Consider the following 19,963-nt stretch of genomic DNA (forward strand, 5'->3'; position numbering starts at 1 on the left):
TCTTCAAGGTCCTTTTCATTGTTCCGCCCCCCACCCCATCCCTTAATTGCATCTGATAAGAGAGAGATCTGTCACCTGCCCATACACCATAGGCCGGTTCCCAATCAATTTCATGCTAAAATCGATCTGCAAGTTATACATTACCTATCCACGGCTTCTGTTTGTCTCTGCTGGCTCCAGGCGCACTCTTTCTTCATACACACTCGCCACGTGGTTGCTCAGTAACGTGGCCGCGTGTATGACGTCTGACGTCATGCATGCGCCCTTATTAGGAAACCACGTGGGGCGCGCGTGTATGTGGAACGGAATACGCCCAGAGCAGCAGAGGACAAGCAGAGGCCGTGGACAGGTAATGTATAACATGCACTGGGCATTGGGAGGTCACTTGACATTAGGGGGGACAGCACGGGGGGTTTCTTCGCGTTCATCGATTGTCCAGAAATTGCATGCCGTTACCACCGCACACCTGATTGAGCAAGTCGGCCCAACATCTTCCAGCATGCGCGATCGCCTATGCGACCAATTTCGGGACTGAAATTGGTCGCATTGTCGGTCCGGCAGGCACTTGGCGGCACTGATTTTCATCCAATTCTATTATAATAATTGAATCGGATGGTCGATCGGCTGCCAAGTCACCTGATGTATGGCCACCTTTAGTGCACTTAAAGGAATACTGTAGGGGGGTCAGGGGAAAAAGATGAACTTACCCGGGGCTTCTAATGGTCCCGGCAGACATCCTGTGCCCGCGCAGCCACTCACCAATGCTCCGGCCCCGCCTCTGGGTCACTTCTGGAATTTCTGTCTCACAGAGAAGGGCGGGGAAGAGGCGTAGATCTGCATGGCGATTTACGTCAGGAGAGGCAGAGCTGCAGCAGAAAGCTCTGCCTCTCAGGGCAGCACAATCCACAACCAAGATGGTCGTGGATGTTTGCCTCGGGATTTGGGGGGGGTCTAAAGCGCTCATTTTGCGGCAGGGATGCGGCGGTTTACATCTGATGAGACTACTGAAGCGAACTAGCAGGTAAAAATAGCAATTTTTGTCTGCTTCAGAGTCTCTTTAACATAACTTAACCACTTTACCCCCGCCCGTACGAATTTCTCCGTCCCTTTTTCCAACCTTTAACCCCCAGGGTCCGTACTTTCCGCGCTCCCGCCGCTGCCCGCGCTCCCGCTCGTAAACACGCCGCCCGCCGCTAGTAAACACGCCTCTGCCTGCTCACCCGGAGATCAATGAACGGGAAAATCCATTCCCATTTGTTGATTTAAGCCCCGCAATGATCCGCTGCTCTCCGATGGGCAGCGCGATCATTGTGAAAAAAAAAACCAACACTCACAGCCTCCTAGTACTTCCTGCGAGTGTCCGGAAGGACGCTCGCAGGTCGCAATAAACAGAGTTACTGTTGCCATCTTGTGGCCAAATAGTAAAACTACACCCTAAGCATTTTTTACATAGAAATAAATTAGTGTTACACAAAAAATTAACTCATTACCTCCCACACTCCCCATTTTTTTTTTTTTTGTAATTAAAATTTTTTTTAAAAAATTTACAATTAAAAAAAAAATACATAAATAGTTACCTTAGGGACTGAACTTTTTAAATATTTATGTCAAGAGGGTATAACACTGTTACTTTATGGAGGCAAAACTGAAAAATGCACCTTTATTTACAAATAAAATATTGGGGCCAAACATTGTGATAGGGACATAATTTAAACGGTTTTATAACCGGGACAAAAGGGCAAATAAATTTCATGGGTTTTAAATACAGTAGCACGCATTATTTAAAAACGATAATGGCCGAAAACTGAAAAATAATTTTTTTCCCACATTTTTCCTATTTTCCCATTAAAACACATTTAGAATAAAATAATTCTAGGCATAATGTCCCACCTAAAGAAAGCCTAATTGGTGGCGAAAAAAACAAGATATAGTTCATTTCATTGTGAGAAGTAATGATAAAGTTATAGACGAATGAATGGAAGGAGCGCTGAAAGGTGAAAATTGCTCTGGTGCTCAAGGGGTTAAACCCCTCAGTGGTGAAGTGGTTAAAATGTGGCTCTGATCGACATTGTAAAGGACTTTTATTATTGATTTTAGTTCTGTGAGGACTCAGGCACACTATAAGAATTTTTCTGAGTGCTTTATGACCTCCAGAGCTTTGTGAGAGCTTTTTAAAAAATGCTCCCATTGACTTTTATTAAAGTCACGGTAAAATCGCAATCGTGGTAAGATTGCGCAATTTTACTGTAAGTCAATGGGAGAGTTTTTTAAAAAGCTCTCAGAAAGCTCTGATGGCCGAAAAGCGCTCAAAAAAGCGCTTACAGTGTATCTGAGCCCTGACAGTAGAAAATCGAGTCCTCATTAGTTCTACTCAATCCTCTTAGTTTGCCATCAACATTCACAAGGTACATACTGGAGGAAGCAGAAATCTGCACACACTGCAACTAGTTTACTATCAGTACATACACAGGTTAAAAGCTTATACTGTACGTATTGAAGGCAGCAAAGATCAGCACACACTGCAGCTAGTTTACTATCAGTACAGGCACAGAGTGACAGTAAAAGACTCAGTAATAAAAATGTGCTACAAAATAGTTCAAGACATTTTAAAGTGAACATGAGGTGAAAATAAACTGACGAGACAAACAATTATATTTATTCTCCTACTCTTAAAAATGACCTTTTTTAACCACCTTAGCGGTATGGACGAGCTCAGCTCGTCCATTACCGCCAGAGGGTGCCGCTCAGGCCCTGCTGGGCCGATTTACATGAAATAAAGAGCAGCACACGCAGCCGGCACTTTGCCAGCCGCGTGTGCTGCCCGATCGCCGCCGCTCTGCGGCGATCCGCCGCGAGCAGCGGCGAAAGAGGGTCCCCCCAGCCGCCTGAGCCCTGCGCAGCCGGAACAAATAGTTCCGGCCAGCGCTAAGGGCTGGATCGGAGGCGGCAGACGTCAGGACGTCGGCTGACGTCCATGACGTCACTCCGCTCGTCGCTATGGCGACGATCTAAGCAAAACAAGGAAGGCCGCTCATTGCGGCCTTCCTTGTTTATTCTGGGCGCCGGAGGCGATCAGAAGAACGCCTCCGGAGCGCCATCTAGTGGGCTTTCATGCAGCCAACTTTCAGTTGGCTGCATGAAATATTTTTTTTTTTATTTAAAAAAAACCCTCATGCAGCTGCCCTGGCGATCTTAATAGAACGCCAGGGTGGTTAAGTATTGCAGGGTTTTATTTTATATTTATACAGTTACAAAGTACTGTATATACTCTTGTATAAGCCTAATTTTTCAGCATAAAAAATGTGCTGAAAAGTTACCCCCTCTCATATGCGAGTCAGATGAGCAGAACGGATGGTGGAGCAGGTTTTGTTACTGGCAGAGGAGCATAAGGATTGTGCACTAGTGATCCTGCTCTTACCAGCTTGCTGGCTTGTGGAGCGGAGTGTGCAAGCAATGTGTCAGCGGTGCAATGATCGGGGATTCTTCCTGTGTGGAAGTCATGTCTCATATCTATGATGCCATCTAGTGGCTTTTTGAGACACAGCTGTAGGACACAGCTGGGAAAAATCTGGCTATGGGGAGCAGGGCTGACTTGTACTGGGGGAACATTTGGCTACTGTGGAGGGGACTTAATCGCGAGTCAATCACTTTTTCCTGGATTCTGAGGGAAAAGTGGGTACCTCGGAGGATCGGCTTATATGCGAGTATATACGGTAGGTTGAACGTTTTACCGTCTCTAATCAGTGGCAGCCAAATAAGTGTCCCAGAGTTAAAAAAAGGTCAATAGTTCATGTATTTTATCTCTCCCTGCCTTTAGAAGTTGTATTCTGCCAGGAAAACTTGTATGGCTGTAATTTGCTTATCAGTGGTATTGACTATATTCCTGACAAGACAGAAGCTGTCACTTCCATACCTAGAAATTAACTTTCAGGCAGCAAAATAAAAACAAGTACAACAGCCTGGGTATTCATAGGTTTTGCACTGTACTTACACATTTATCTCAGGTCACATGCCGCCTCGGGAACACTTTAAACATAATTGACTGTAAGGGTTGTAGGATAATGCTCAGTTATTCAGTGTGCTTAGTCAATTCTACAGTTACTTTATATAACAAACACAAACTAAAAAGTATTGTATTTTATTGAGGGTTAGAAAATAAGTTAAACAATGAAACACACAAAACAAACAAATGTTTTTGAACACTAATTATATGGCACATAAATATATTTTAGTTATTTTTGGAACTGGAGGGGGGATTAGGAAACATGAGTGGTGAGTGCAAACCAGCCTTCTTCCTTCTGCCTTCCAACCTGAGAGAGAGAGAGAGAGAGAGAGAGAGAGGAAGAGAGAGGAAGGTGGAGAAGAGAGAGAGAAGGGGGGGGGGGGAGAGAAGGGTGGAGTAGAGAGAGAAGGGGAGAGATGTGTGGAGTAGAGAAAGAGAAGGGCAGGAGAGAGAGAGGGAAGGGGAGGAGAGAGAGGGAAGGGGAGGAGAGAGAGAGAGGGGGAAGGGGAAGAGAGAGAGAGAGGGGGAAGGGGAAGAGAGAGAGAGAGGGGGAAGGGGAAGAGAGAGAGAGAGGGGGAAGGGGAAGAGAGAGAGAGAGAGGGGGAAGGGGAGGAGAGAGAGAGAGGGGGAAGGGGAGGAGAGAGAGAGAGGGAAGGGGAGGAGAGAGAGAGAGGGAAGGGGAGGAGAGAGAGAGAGGGAAGGGGAGGAGAGAGAGAGGGGGAAGGGGAGGAGAGTGAGGGAAGGGGAGGAGAGAGGGAAGGGGAGGAGAGTGAGGGAAGGGGAGGAGAGTGAGGGAAGGGGAGGAGAGAGAGGGAAGGGGAGGAGAGAGAGGGAAGGAGAGGAGAGAGAGGAGAGAGAGGGAGAAGGAGAGGAGAGAGAGGGAAGGAGAGGAGAGAAAGAGGGAAGGAGAGGAGAGAGAGGGAAGGAGAGGAGAGAAAGAGGGAAGGAGAGGAGAGAGAGGGAAGGAGAGGAGAGAGAGAGGGAAGGAGAGGATAGAAGGGGAGGAGAGAGAGAGGGAAGGAGAGGAGAGAGAGGGGGAAGGAGAGGAGAGAGAGAGGGAAGGAGAGGAGAGAGAGAGGGAAGGAGAGGAGAGAGGGAAGGAGAGGAGAGAGAGCGAGAAGGGGGAGGAGAGAGAGAGAGAGAGAGCGAGAAGGGGGAGGAGAGAGAGAGAGAGAGAGAGAAAATGGGGGAGTAGAGAGATAGAGGGCACAGACAGAGGGTCCAGGAAAAGGGGAGTAGGAAGAAGAGACAGAAGAGAATGGAGAGAGGAGACATGAAGAAATATTAACACATGGGGTCAAACTGCTGTGAAAGCGATGACAAACAGAAGTAAAAAGGACATTGATGCCAGCACTTTACGTATGCCAGACAGCTTCACGTAAACAGATTAAAAACAAAAACAAACCACAGGCTAATAAAACAGACCGTTACAGGAGCAGTTATCACTTCTCAACCTCCTCTAACTACATAGAGCTCTGGAAATAGTGGTTTACCAGCAGTTGTCAAACCTTTAAATCAGGGGTCTCAAACTCACGGCCCGCGGGCCATTTGCAGCCCTCGATACAATATTTTGTGGCCCGCGCCGGCAAAAGCTTCCTTATAGTTCGCTTCAGTGCTGCCAAGTAATCCGCCGCATCCCCGCCGCTAAACGAGGGCAGCAGAGCCCCCAAATCGCCCGGGGGGCAATCTGCCGGCATTTCCTGGAAGCTTCAGCTATGCTCCTCCTGACGTCAATCGCCGCACGGATCGCCGCCTCTCCCCTCTCTGTGAAGGAAGAGTGAAAGGGGCGGGCAGAGGCGGCGTTTTGGGGGCTCTGCAGCCCTCGTTTTGCGGCGGGGACACGGCGGATTACTTGTAATGGGAGCACTGAAGCGAACTATAAGGTTTAATAGGCAAAATAGTTCGCTTCAGTGTGAATTTGATTTTGAAATAAAAATCAATCCGCTGCTGATTGTGCAATCCCTTATGCGGGGCCCAGCCTCAACCTGACTTTGCCTCCTGCGGCCCCCAGGTAAATTGAGTTTGAGACCCCTGCTTTAGAGTATTCCTGAAACGAATATTGCGTAACCTGTGAAAAAAAAAGCCACTGCATAACTCACCTACTCCTGGCTCCCTTCGCTGTCTTTCCGCCCTGTCGGCTCTCCCGTTCCGCCGCCGTGCCCCCTTATATTTTTGTTATGATGGTGCTGACCCGGAAGTAAAGCTAGGCAATATATGGCATTGCAAGGGGCGTGGTCAGGAGCGTTCCTTGGGAGGATAACTGCCATTTCCTCCCCACCCGTATTCAACTTCCGAAGATTTCGGCTGACTAGAACCGGGACCCCTGGGAGCACTGAAATGAGAGGATGGTGCTGGGACCTATGCATTTCCTGAACAGCAGTTGCTGAATGAATACTCAAAAACATATTTTTACCGCATAAGGTCATTTACCTCACATTACATTTTTACCAAAATAGGTTGTGAACTGAGCCCTTGGTCTTATCAAAAACAAAGCAGAAAAGAGCATTCTGCCCCGAGTTCTGTTCTGAGGGCCACCCGCTGCTCACAGAGGAGAAGCATCACTTTGGCCTCAATTCACCAAGCATTGCCACATTTGGTAATGCAGAGCTGATATTACCGATCATCTTGCCGAATGCCAATTAAAGTAAACCAGAGATCAAAATAATATAAAGAATCCACACTTACCCGGGGCTTCCGCCAGCCCCATGCCGTCCTCCCGCTGACTGCCATTCAGCCACATTCATCCCCGGTAACAGGCTCAGCCGCGTCAGTACGGATCTATTGCGAGTGTGCGGGATGTCCGCTTATGCGCAGAAGACCCAGACTGGACCCAACTGAGCTGTTACCCGGGCCGATCGCGGCTGAACAGCTGACCGCGGGAGGATGGCGTGGGATATATTGATCTCTGGTACACTTTAACTACACCAGTGCTGTCCAACTTCATGGGCATGGAGGGCCTTTTTTTTTTCAGACCCCCATGGTGGAGCGCCGAAGGTTCTTGCTAGAGCCACCCCGCCCCCCCCCCCGGAAAAAATGCAATTAAAGGATAATTAGATTGGCAGCACTTTTCACAAAATGCAATTTAAAATAATGGTGAAGTTACGCGCGCCAGAAAACATGAGGGGTCCGCCGAAAAATGGGTGTGGCCATGGACCAGAATGCAGGTGTGGCCACGGGTGGAGACAAATTTACATGAACTTAGCAATGTGGGACATTAGATTAGGACAGTGGTGGTGAACCTTTTGGAGGCCGAGTGTCCAAACTGCAACCCAAAAGTCACTTATCGCAAAGTGGCAACAGCAATTTAAACTACATACAAACGTTTTAACTCATACATGAACATTATGGAAAAGCCAAGTTGAAAATAAACTGTGAAGATAAACAATTTCATCCATCCTACTCCTGAAAAATGTGGTTGTTTTTTTAGAACCTCCCAGTTTTATTTTCCGTTTTAAAAAGCTAAAAAAGTAGGTTTAATGCTATTGTCTCATGATGACGATTCAGCTTTTCCATAGTCTCACAGTTCGCAATCATGTGACCCCCCAACAAGACAAATTCAGCAATCATGAGGCCCCCAACAAATCATGAGGCCCCCAACAAGACAAATTCAGCAATCATGATGCCCCCAACAAGACAAATTTAGCAATCATGAGGCCCCCAACAAGACACATTCAGCAATCTAGAGGCCCCCAACAAGACAAATTCAGCAATCGTGATGCCCCCAACAAATCATGAGGCCCCCAACAAGACAAATTCAGCAATCATGAGGCCCCCAACACGACAAATTCAGCAGTCATGAGGCACATAAATAGACAGCATTTCACATAAATAAGCAGAATGCCCCTTTAATATGGTAGACACCTCTCACCTGGCTTCTAAATTCTCCTCTACTGGCTGCTGTGCCTGGCAATTGTGTTTTGGGCCGGATTGGGGATGATGTGTGGGCTGAAATGCCAGGTGACAGGTGTCCCCCCAGCTAGATAGTGACAGGAGCACCCCCCCCAGGCTAGATAGTGACAGGAGCACCCCCCAGGCTAGATAGTGACAGGAGCACCCCCCAGGCTAGATAGTGACAGATGCCCCCCACTTAGATAGTGACAGGTGCCCCCCACTTAGATAGTGACAGGTGCCCCCCACTTAGATAGTGACAGGTGCCCCCCACTTAGATAGTGACAGGTGCCCCCCACTTAGATAGTGACAGGTGCCCCCCACTTAGATAGTGACAGGTGCCCCCCACTTAGATAGTGACAGGTGCCCCCCACTTAGATAGTGACAGGTGCCCCCCACTTAGATAGTGACAGGTGCCCCCCCCAGTTAGATAGTGACAGGTGCCCCCCCAGCTAGATAGTGACAGGTGCCCCCCACTTAGATAGTGACAGGTGCCCCCCACTTAGATAGTGACAGGTGCCCCCCACTTAGATAGTGACAGGTGCCCCCCACTTAGATAGTGACAGGTGCCCCCCCCATCTAGATAGTGACAGGTGCCCCCCCAGTTAGATAGTGACAGGTGCCCCCCCAGTTAGATAGTGACAGGAGCCCCCCCAGTTAGATAGTGACAGGTGCCCCCCCCAGTTAGATAGTGTCAGGAGCCCCCCCAGCTAGTGACAGGTGCCCCCACCAGTAACGAGCCCGTTACCTCGGTGTCCCCGCTGGCCTCTCCGGTGTCCCCGCTGACGATGCCGCTGCTGCCTCACAGATCAGACCTCACAGATCGCGGCGACTGAAGCAAGCAGAGCGCGTGCATGACACCCGCGCGGCAGAACGTCACATGCGGAAGTGACTAATGATTCACTTCCGCATGTGACGTACTCCGTGCGGGTACCATGCGCCCTCTGTTTACCTCAGTCGCCGCGATCTGTGAGGTCTGATCTGTGAGGCAGCGGCAGCGGGGGGACATAGGAGAGGCCAGCGGGGACACAGGAGGCCACAATACGAGGGAGCAGGCATGGCGCCGATAGCGCAAGCCATGCCTGCATCCCAGGGACACGAGCGGGCCGCAGCAGGTGGCCTGGCGGGCCGGATGCGGCCCGCGGGCCGCCAGTTGGACAGCACTGAACTACACCAATAACCACACTGAAAAGCAAATTAACTGTCTTGTGAGGTAAATTACCGACTTGTGGGGTAAAAACCCTCAAGCGATGTCAAGAAATTGCAATTCACAAAGATTAATGCAATCGGTAAATCAAGCAAAACTCTTCAGTATTTTTCTCCAGCTCTGACCAGCCGATAACTCATACTCTTCATGCAGTACCATATTGAGTGATCTAGCAGACAGCCAGTAGGGGGAGCCACGCAGCTCTGCTTCTCACCCGATTTGGTCCGATACCCTGGTGGGCGGGACTTCAGTCTGGCAGAGACTTTTTAAAAGGCTTTTCTGCATCCCTTTAGATGCGATTATCTGTATACTATTATACAGAACAGCACCCCCTTTTGGCTGCAGCACATCTAAAGGCATGCCAGGTATGTATTGGACAGAAAACCCCGAGTCATACACACAGCTTCCTGCCTGACCTGATCCCCACCGCTGGTAAGTGACACTTACCGAGCAGGATTTAGTGAATTGAACATGTTTGTTCGGGAAATTACTGAACTTCTAACTCATGTAGAAAATCTTAGTGAATTTGAAAAAAAAGGTGTAAAATACAGAATGCGGTATTTTACCAACCTAAATTATTTTACGGAACTGCCCTCAGTGAATTGAGGCCATTGTGTTGCTCACGGATCTCTCTAGTTCCGGGTAAAATAAGGTCTCAGCCAATCACAGGAAGACATGTCATACCTTCATCCATGACACATCCCCCGAGGCTCTGCTTCCCTTATAGGAGCTGCTCACCGACGACCTGGATCTGCAAGAAGCGCTGGACCTAAACAGAACGGAAATATAACGGAGTGTCAGCTCTGCAGAACAGTGGATTAGATCACTGATATCACACATGAAAATACTGTGCCGATTATGAACAACTCGAGAATTTCAAGAAAAAAAAAACACTCCGTAGTGCTGGTAGGCTCTTGATCAAACCACGGATCTGATCGTTTAACCTTTTTGGGGACCGGCAGCCTAACCCCCCCTTAAGGACTAGGGCATGTTGGGGGGGGGGGGGGGAAGTCAGGCAGCCGGATCCCCAGTTTAGATAGCTAGGCATTTGTGTCCACTGTGTGGCCATGTGTCCCCAATACAGCCAGAATCCTTTACTCACCTCCCTGGGTCCCGGCTCTAGCCCCCTCCGCTCTGGCCGGCTTCCCTGCACGCACTGACTCTCAGTTCTGGGTCGTGGCTTGATGAGGTCATCAAGCCAGGACCAGACAGAGTCAGAGCGAGCAGAGATGCCGGCCAGAGCGGAGGGGATCGCCGGGGGACCATCAGGAAGGTGAGTAGATCCTCTTCTTCCCCGCCTACTGCAGCTGTTCTGTAGTGATCACTACGATCACCGGCAATCGTAGTGATCATGTGATCAGGAGCCAATCGCGATGGTTCCTGATCACTGAGGAGAGAGGTCAGCTGTCATGAGACTAATGGCCCATACTCACGGGCTACAATTGTCGCCGCAACCACGTGGCGCGCACGTGTTGCGGCGACAGGTCGCCCGTGAGTATGGCGCGCGCGCCCTGAACTGTCGCTTGTCGCTGCTGTCGCCGGGCGAATGGCGTGGTCAATCGCCTGGTGACAGTTGCTGCCGCAACTTCGCCGCAAGTGTCTCTAGTCCGCGTGTGTATGCGGACTAGCGTAAGCAACCCACACACAGCACACAGAGCTTCCGGCAGGGGAGGGGGGGGGGGGGGGGGGGGGGAGGTACCCTGGCGGCGACAGCTTCCGCCGCATCGCTAATCCCTCTGCTGCTGTGTGGATGCAGAGGGACTTGGCGCCGAGCTGTCGCCGAGCTGTCGCGCACATGCTCCCGTGTGCTAGCGACAGCTGCAAATGTAGCTCGTGAGTACCAGCCATTAATCTCCCTTCTCTGGTGCGCACGATTGCATGCTTTGTTTACGAGACCATTGTATCTATGTCCAGTCAGAGCGGCAGCACCACCGGCTGGACGTAGATTCAAACTACGTCGCTCCGCATTTGGTTAAATGCCCACGCCCTTTTCACTGCCTGTTGTACACTCCGAAGAGATGCAAAATAAACGATGACAGATCAGCGGCACTATCTGGTTCACATTTTATCAAGATAAAAAAAACAGTCAACAAATTTACAAGAACGCTGGTACTTACATTCAGTGTCCTTAACCAATTCAGAACAGGCAGATTATAGTGCAAACCACACATGGTGGTGGCACAGTGTTGATTCACACATAAATGCCCGCTCTTAAAGTGGACCTGAACTCTTGCACAGGACAGGAGGAAAACTTAGAAAAATGCACCCTGTATGTATTTAGAGAGTGTAGCCTGTCTAATTCCCTCTCATCTGAGACTAAACACAAGTCTAATTTGATCTCTACCCTGTGTCAGCTGACTGCCATGGCATGTAAGCTAATTTGAAAGCACAGGAGGTTAACAATATGTCTGCTTCCATGAAAGCAGGAGGTAGAAAACACTGTTACAGCTGATACAAATCCTACAATAAATCCGCAAAGAAATGTTTTTCCGTAAAGGTCATTATGCTGTTGCTTATCTTTTAGAGAAAAGGAAGTTCTAAGTTCAGGTCCGCTATAACTAAACCAGTTTCACCTCCTAGTGTCATTAGCGGTGTCATCACCTGGCATTATCAGGATCGTTTACTGCAAACCAACATTGTGCAAGAAGGGACTCTAATTGCTCCATGCTTGTTCCAGGTGTGACTTTGCTGGCTGCATGCTTGTTCCAGGTGTGACTTTGCTGGCTGCATGCTTGTTCCAGGTGTGACTCTACTGGCTGCATGCTTGTTCCAGGTGTGACTCCGCTGGCTGCATGCTTGTTCCAGGTGTGACTTTGCTGGCTGCATGCTTGTTCCAGGTGTGACTCTACTGGCTGCATGCTTGTTCCAGGTGTGACTCCACTGGCTGCATGCTTGTTCCAGGTGTGACTCCACTGGCTGCATGCTTGTTCCAGGTGTAACTCCACTGGCTGCATGCTTGTTCCAGGTGTGACTCCACTGGCTGCATGCTTGTTCCAGGTGTGACTCCACTGGCTGCATGCTTGTTCCAGGTGTGACTCCACTGGCTGCATGCTTGTTCCAGGTGTAACTCCACTGGCTGCATGCTTGTTCCAGGTGTGACTCTGCTGGCTGCATGCTTGTTCCAGGTGTGACTCTGCTGGCTGCATGCTTGTTCCAGCTGTGACTCTGCTGGCTGCATGCTTGTTCCAGGTGTAACTCCACTGGCTGCATGCTTGTTCCAGGTGTGACCAAGAAACCAATGTGATCAGCTGGTATCTCCCTATAAACTCAAAGAATGATAAGCATGGGGTACTCTACCTGCGGCCGCTACTCCTGCTGTCTGGAGAGGGGGTCTCCTCTATGGAGGAATCTATAAGCCGAGGCATGGGGATCACGGCGTCAATGCGGCCCCTGCTTCCTGCAGACACAGAAACATCAGTTATAGATACACATCCTTTACCGATTCAAAAACATTTTATATCAAAGTAGGATTCACAGTTAAAAATGTTCCCTCTGCTCCAATTCTGCCACACCAGTACAACTTCTAGGGGGGAAAAAAAAGTGCTTGGAATAAAATAAAATTAAAAAAATGTACTTTCGCTTTCTCCTGGAGCTCTATCATGCCCTCAACTTTCCCTGCTGTGAGATACTGGTTCTTTAAGATACGACTGAAGACAAAGTGGTAGCGCACATCCATTAAAAAAAACAGTTTTTATTCCAAATCCATTAAAATGACATAGTGTGACACGATCCACAGTGGAGAGAGAGGAATACAGCATGTACAGGGCGACAGCAGTTTCGCACCCACACATGGGGTGCTTCGTCAGGATGTCCTGTTCTTTAAGCCACATAGACACGCCGGATTAAAGCTTATAATGACCGCTGATTATCAGGCATCTGTACGGTAGTCCCCGGCCCGCAAGCGATCCGCCGGGCGAATCAACTTGGCCAAGCGACGGATGATTACATTGTGCAAGCCACTCCCTGCGTGATGTCACGCAAGCGATGCTCTGGTGTCTCACCCCCCGCAAAGCAACAGAATGCGTTGTCAGCCATATAGCTGACTTCACTTCTGTACAGCTCGGCCCAGCGATGTCGACCGAGGGAATAGAGTCCCAATCCAATATTAGTTACAGGTGTCTCCGCACCTTCAGAGGAGAGCAGGAGATCAGACTTTTTGCTCATCAGCCAGAAGAGCTAAACTAAATGGCAGCTGCACTGATTCTGAGCAGCAGATTGTATTTTGGTCTTTTTTTATTCACATTTACAATTCTGTTGAGACAATACAACCAACATGCAATATGGCTGCTTCCAGTAATAGCTGTACTGTGATCTAGGGGGAGGAGGGGGGATTGTGATTTTTACACAGATGACGACATTACTCGGGGGGTCAAGAGCAGGTAAAATAACAAAATGGGAAAAAGGTGTTGGGAGACAGGTGTGTAATTCTGTGTAATTCTGCTTCATTGTAGACTTCAATCCTCGCTAAAACATTCCAATAAATATACTGCATGTTACACTATGCTTTTTATAATTAAACCTATTAAAGAGGCACTATAGCGAAAAATTGTAAAATTTAAAAAAATGTGCCAACATAGACAAATTAGAAATACGTTTTTTTCCAGAGTAAAATGAGCCATACATTACTTTTCTCCTATGTTGCTGTCACTTACAGTAGGTAGTAGAAATCTGACAGAAGTGACAGGTTTTGGACTAGTCCATCTCTTCATAAGGGATTATCAGCAATGCTTTTATTCTTTATAAAGATATTCACTGAAAAGGATTTAAACAATGATGCTGGCCAGCTTCCCTGCTCGCTACACAGTTTTTTGGCAGCTGGACGGAGGAACTGCCATTCACCAAGTGCTTTTGAAAATAAATACAACCCTGAGAATCCCCGATGAAGAGATGGACTAGTCCAAAACCTGTCGCTTCTGTCAGATTTCTACTACCTACTGTAAGTGACAGTAACATAGGAGAAGAGTAATGTATGGCTCATTTTACTCTGGAAAAAATGTACTTCGTATATATATGTGTTTTCACATATTTTAAATGTTACAATTTTTCGCCATAGAGATATATCAAACCTGTCCTGGCTCTGAGGGGTAATGGCAGAGATGGCGTGAAGGGGCAGACCTTCACCTGAGTCCTGGCTCTGAGAGGTGATGGGAGAGATGGTGGGGAGGAAGGGGCGGAGCCTCACCTGAGTCCTGGCTCTGAGGGGTGATAGGAGAGATGGTGGGGAGGAAGGGCGGAGCCTCACCCGAGTCCTGGCTCTGATGGGAGAGATGGCAGGGGGAAGGGGTGGAGCCTCACCTGAGTCCTGGCTCTGAGGGGTGATAGGAGAGATGGTGGGGAGGAAGGGGCGGGGCCTCACCTGAGTCCTGGCTCTGATGGGAGAGATGGCAGGGGGAAGGGGTGGAGCCTAACCTGAGTCCTGGCTCTGAGGGGTGATGGGAGAGATGGTGGGAAGGAAGGGGCAGAGCCTCACCTGAGTCTTGGATCTGAGGGATGATGGGAGAGATGGTGGGGAAGGGTGGAGCCTCACCCCAGTCCTGGCTCTGATGGGAGAGATAGTGGAGAGGACAGGGCAGAGCCTCAGCTGTGTCCTAGCTCTGATGAGAGAGATGGTGGTGAGGAAGGGGCGGAGCCTCACCTGAGTCCTGGCTCTGAGGGGTGATGGGAGAGATGGTGGGGAGGAAGGGGCGGAGCCTCACCTGAGTCCTGGCTCTGAGGGGTGTTGGGAGAGATGGTGGGAGGAAGGGGCGGAGCATAACCTGAGTCCTGGCTCTGATGGGTGATGAGAGAGATGGTGGCAAGGGGCGGAGCTTCACCTGTGTCGTGGCTCTGAGGGTTGATGGGAGAGATGGTGAGGAGGAAGGGGCAGAGCCTCACCTGAGTCCTGGCTCTGAGGGGTGATGGAAAAAATGGCGGGGAAGGGCGGAGCCTCACCCCAGTCCTGGCTCTGATGGGAGAGATGGTGGAGCCTCAGCTGTGTCCTAGCTCTGATGGGAGAGATGGTGGGGAGGAAGGGGCGGAGCCTCACCTGAGTCCTGGCTCTGATGGGAGAGATGGCACGGGAAGGGGCGGAGCCTCACCTGAGTCCTGGCTCTGAGGGGTGATGGGAGAGATGGCCGGTGAGACGCCGCCGCTCTGTTTCTGCTGCTCGATGAGGCTCAGGAGTTTGTCTCGGGCCTCTGCACTCTGTCGGTTCAGCTCTGCGATCCTCTGCTCCAGGCTCATAGGAGTCTGTAAGGAAGAAACACAGCACATTATTATCATTAGGGGATGTACCAAGAATAGTGCAGAAGTGGGCAGAACATTTTGATTGATTGACAAAAGTCATTGAATTGCACATGTGGCAAGTCTGGAACAGGCTGTCTGCATGTGGGGTTGGTGTGGCTCTGTAAGATGTATAAGCTACAGGCTCACTATACACCAGCGGTTCTGGATGCCAGCCTGGCTTCAGGGGCATAAAGAGAACAATTGCATATTCAGTATTGATGCATCATGGGAAACCACAGTTGCTCACTTAAAGGGGAACTGAAGAGAGAGGTATATGGAGGCTGTCATGTTTATTTCCTTTTAATCAATACCAGTTGCCTGGCAGCCCTGCTGGTCTATTTCTCTGCAGTAGTATCTGATTAAAACCAGAAACAAGCATGCAGCTAGTCTTGTCAGATCAGACTTATAAGTCTGAACCACTGAAACACCTGATCTGCTGCATGCTTGTTTAGGGGCTATGGCTAATAGTATTAGAGGCAGAGGATCAGCAGGGCTGCCAGGCAACTGGTATTGTCTAAAAGGAAATAAACATGACAGCCTCCATATACCTCTTACTTCAGTTCCCCTTTAAAGAGGAACTGCAGTGAAAATAATGTAATAAAAAAAAAAAAAAGTGCTTCATCTTTATAATAATTATGTATAAATTATTTAGTCAGTGTTTGGCCATTGTAAAAGCTTTCCTCTACCAGATTTACATTCTGACATTTAATACATGGTGACATTTTTACTGCTGGCAGGTGATGTCACTGGAAGGAGATGCTGCTTGCTTTTTTGGCAGTTGGAAGCAGCTGGTATTTCCCACAATTCAATAATGCTCCCACAGTGTGATGCCATCACCCTGGTCCTGACATCACACTGTGGGAGGGGTTTCACCACAATATCAGCCATACTTACCCCCTGATGATCTATTAGAGAAAAAGTAAATATTTCTGGTGGGGAAAGGGGGTATCAGCTACTGGTTGGGATGAAGTTCAATCCTTGATTACAGGTCCTCTTTAAAGCTGAATTATCGTTAATACCTCCTGAAGGCAAACTTACATTACACCCTCACATTGGCGCTCATCTGTTATTTTCTTTTTTAGTGAAACTTTTCTTTTTGAATGGCTGAATAATATTTTCCTCCAGCCACTAGGTGTCAGCCTTACCTTGACCTCAGGACAGGGTTGATGGGTGGTCTCACTGTCCCCTGACCTCGCTGGACATGGATTCAGCATCGTCTTGCAGCTGAACTGCTTCAGTTGGTCTTTCAGAGCGTTATTCTGAAGTGCCAGTTCAGCCAGGCGGGCTGTGAGGTCATCATTACCCGCCACAGCGATGGCTTCACTGTCTCCTGTCCCACATTCCCGGACCATAGAGGACTTACTGTCCATGGATCCTCTGGGAGAAGCGTGATAGGACTGATGAGAACTGACAGAAGCTGAATAGCGAGTGTCACTCTGATCCAGAGGTATCCTCATCCTCTGATCTGTGGAACTGGTATCAGCAGAGCTGTGACAGCGATCAGGAGTGTCTGTATCCTCAGCACAGGGAGAGGAACTGTTACATGATGAGCCCAGCCTCATCCTCTGCACAGCTAAAATAAAAAAACAAAAACCGGTTTCATTTAAACCCATCTCCACTAAGGGATCCAAAAATAACATTTAAAGAGGCCCTGCAGAGACATACAGTAGAATGCAGTAATTTATTCCACTTTTAAATTAGATATCCTGGTTTAAGTATCAGAAACACATATCTATATATTGCTGTATATTGGTGTGTAGCTCCGCCTTCCCAGTGATGTCACAGCCTAGGCTGCTTAGCTATGTGGAATCCTTCTCCTATAGCATTCTGGGAGACCAGATATATAGCTGAGGCTTCCTCCAGCCCCCTTCAGGCTGATTGGTTCCTCACCGCCCTCCTCTGCCTCCTAAATCTTGCATTAGAAGCCGGTAAGTCTGCGAACCGGGGCATAATGTGCAGGTGAGGAATGCTCCAAGCCACAAGAGCACAACAGGGGAGCGCGCGCGGCCGGACTGCGCTGACTGGAGGACTCACCGGGCCACCTAGGGGGAGATTTAGGAGGCGGAGGAGGGCAGCGCGGGACCAATTAGCCTGAAGGGGGCTGGAAGGAGCACCAAGTATGTATATTTTTATTTTCGGTGTCTCAAGTACACTTTAAGGTTTTTTTATATGCTTTGGCTAACTGCAGGACTGCAGCATTGAGCATAAAGACGGCTAAGCCATTCTGCTGCCTAGACCTGCTCCTTTGCTTTATACAGACTAACCAGCAAGCTCATGGTGACCCAGAACTCATTGGAGTGTGTAAGGGACTACAATGGTCCTAAAAGCCCCCTTACTAAGTTTTGCTTTATACACACACCTATCTCCTCCTGGAACTCCTCCCGGGACCTCTGTCGGGGTGGAGACAGCAGGACGGCTGGGTGAAATCCAAGCAGGGGATGCACATCATTTAGGGTGTGTTCTGAAGATCTGTCACAAGGGGGAGCACGTGAGACTGGTTTTTCTTCTATCTTATGGAATCCTAGGAAAAATAGGTTAGAGGAATCAATATACAGCAAGTCATTCAACGTTTCATTGTTAATGCATATGATGAATTATCAAGCGACGAGGTTTTGTACTTTTTGCAATAAATATACTGAATGAAGTTGGCTGGCTGCACACCATAGCTTCTGTGCCTGATGAGACGAATGTGTAATTTACAGGAGAGGAAACAGTCCAGACTCCTCCCCTTATCTCATCATTCACCCATGAACAGTGGCATAGCAAAAGGGGGTACAGAGATTGAGACCACACCGGGGCCCTCCCTCGACTGCAGTATAAGCTCTTTATTGGTGATCGTAATAATCACTTCTATGGGTGCTTTGAATAGTAGTAATCAACAACAAAGCTGTTCCCCATCCCCCTCTTGCACCTCTGACACTGTAGTTGCCATTGGCAGGATTTGGTGCACCGTATCAATTGTTATGTATAGAGTGCTTGGGGGGGGAATGTAAAACTTGCACCGGGGCCCAAAGCTCCTTAGCTACACCACTGCCCATGAAGTAACCAGAGAGGAGCTGACAGGAGGTAGCACAGATTCTCTCCCTGTTATTACAGATCACCTGACTTCTCCCACTGCTAAGAGAATAACTCTTTGTGTCCCACACTGCAGCACATATGAACTGCAGTCAACGCAGCAGAAAAAAAGCACTGAAAAAAATGCTTCATATCTAAGAAAACCTCCCTTTTATTCTCTTGGGAAAGTGGTCACATGAGTTGCCAACACAGATGCATGCTGGGAGAGAAGCCCAGTATTAATAGATGGTGAAATTCATTGCCCATCACTAGTCACAGCTATGCTGATCTTGCAAGTCGGGGACGAGGACAGATTCATCAACACAGTGTAAGAAAAACTGCAGCAAAAAACTGGAGCCATTACTGCAGAATGCTGGATCTCCGCACCACAAAACAGACAGCAGTTTCTGCAGGTCAGGCCTGCAAGGCGAAACATTAAAGTGGAACCAAACTAAACATACAAGATTTCAGAAATAAAATCTATTTTCTAAATTATAATAATAAATAGCAGCCTTTTTTAAGCTGCATGATGACAAAAATATTTTACATTTATTGGAGGAACCCCTCCCTTCCTTTCATATTGCCGGGGCAGAATCCGGCAGACTGGTGGTGGAGATAAAAAACAAAAAACACAGTCTGCTACTGATGATGTCACAGGGGAGGTGACCTCAGCTTGTGTGAGATTTCACATAGACGACGCCCCTGTGAGGGAGGGTAGCTGATGACGAACACACCCATGATCTAAAACCTCCTACTAAGCTCAGAAGTAATGGCTGCAACCTGTATAACCCTAGTTATGGAAAGAGAAGTGTGAAAAGCATGCACTGAAATGCTCATAGGCTTGAAGGGGTGTTTATTTATCTTTGTATGTGTCAGAGTGGTGCAACTAAATATCTTGAATTAAAAAAATGTTTGGTTTGGGTCCACTTTAATAATATGTTATGCAGACCGCAGCAGAGATGGGATTGAGTTTAGTTCAGGTTTGCTTTAACCCTTTAGCAGCCAATTTATTGTGCTCCATGCCAATTTATTTTAGCACTTTTTTAATTTCTCATTTGTTACATTTCCCTGCTTCTAATTAGTGCTGCTGTCATGTGTATTTATGGCCACTTGTCACTAGGGGGCAGTGTGAGACAATAACAGAGGACTTCTGCTTTCAGGTTCTATATTTTCTGCTAGCAGAGAGATCAAAGCATTCCAAGAATTTACAGCATGATGAGTTCTGCCGATTGAGGCCAAAATCAGTGCACTTATCTCACACGAGATAATGCTGTTGAAGCTGCCAATGGGTAATCAGCTGCACCCTACAGAGCAGAAGGTTAGGGACTCACCAGGCTCAGCCATGGCACTCCGCACCTGGGTGGGCAGCAGACTTGTGGAGTGGTTTCTCTGCTCCGGCATGGATGCTGGAAGACTTTCCGATGTTTCCACGGGGGGTGATAAAGTCTGATCATTTTCGGACTGCTGGCTGAGCTGAGACATTAACAACAAGGATTAGAGATCAGGCCAGTGTGTAAGGACATAAAACGAGTCATTACGGAGGAAGG

General features: G+C 48.4%; 1 protein-coding gene across 1 annotated transcript in view; it reads right to left on the reverse strand.

Annotated features, from left to right (window-relative positions):
- Positions 1-4,122: 4,122 nt before the first annotated feature.
- SPICE1 (spindle and centriole associated protein 1) overlaps positions 4,123-19,963 on the reverse strand; it is a 44,596-nt gene continuing 28,755 nt past the window's right edge. Inside the window, exons 12-18 of the mRNA XM_068270909.1 lie at positions 19,748-19,889; positions 17,722-17,883; positions 16,508-16,935; positions 15,176-15,326; positions 12,396-12,495; positions 9,783-9,867; positions 4,123-4,310 (exon numbers count right to left, since the gene is read on the reverse strand). Coding sequence (XP_068127010.1) covers positions 4,257-4,310; positions 9,783-9,867; positions 12,396-12,495; positions 15,176-15,326; positions 16,508-16,935; positions 17,722-17,883; positions 19,748-19,889 — 1,122 coding nt within the window. The 3' untranslated portion in view covers positions 4,123-4,256. The remainder of the gene's footprint in view (positions 4,311-9,782; positions 9,868-12,395; positions 12,496-15,175; positions 15,327-16,507; positions 16,936-17,721; positions 17,884-19,747; positions 19,890-19,963) is intronic.

This window comes from Hyperolius riggenbachi, chromosome 2, assembly GCF_040937935.1.
Source record: "Hyperolius riggenbachi isolate aHypRig1 chromosome 2, aHypRig1.pri, whole genome shotgun sequence".
NCBI classification, from domain to species: domain Eukaryota; kingdom Metazoa; phylum Chordata; class Amphibia; order Anura; family Hyperoliidae; genus Hyperolius; species Hyperolius riggenbachi.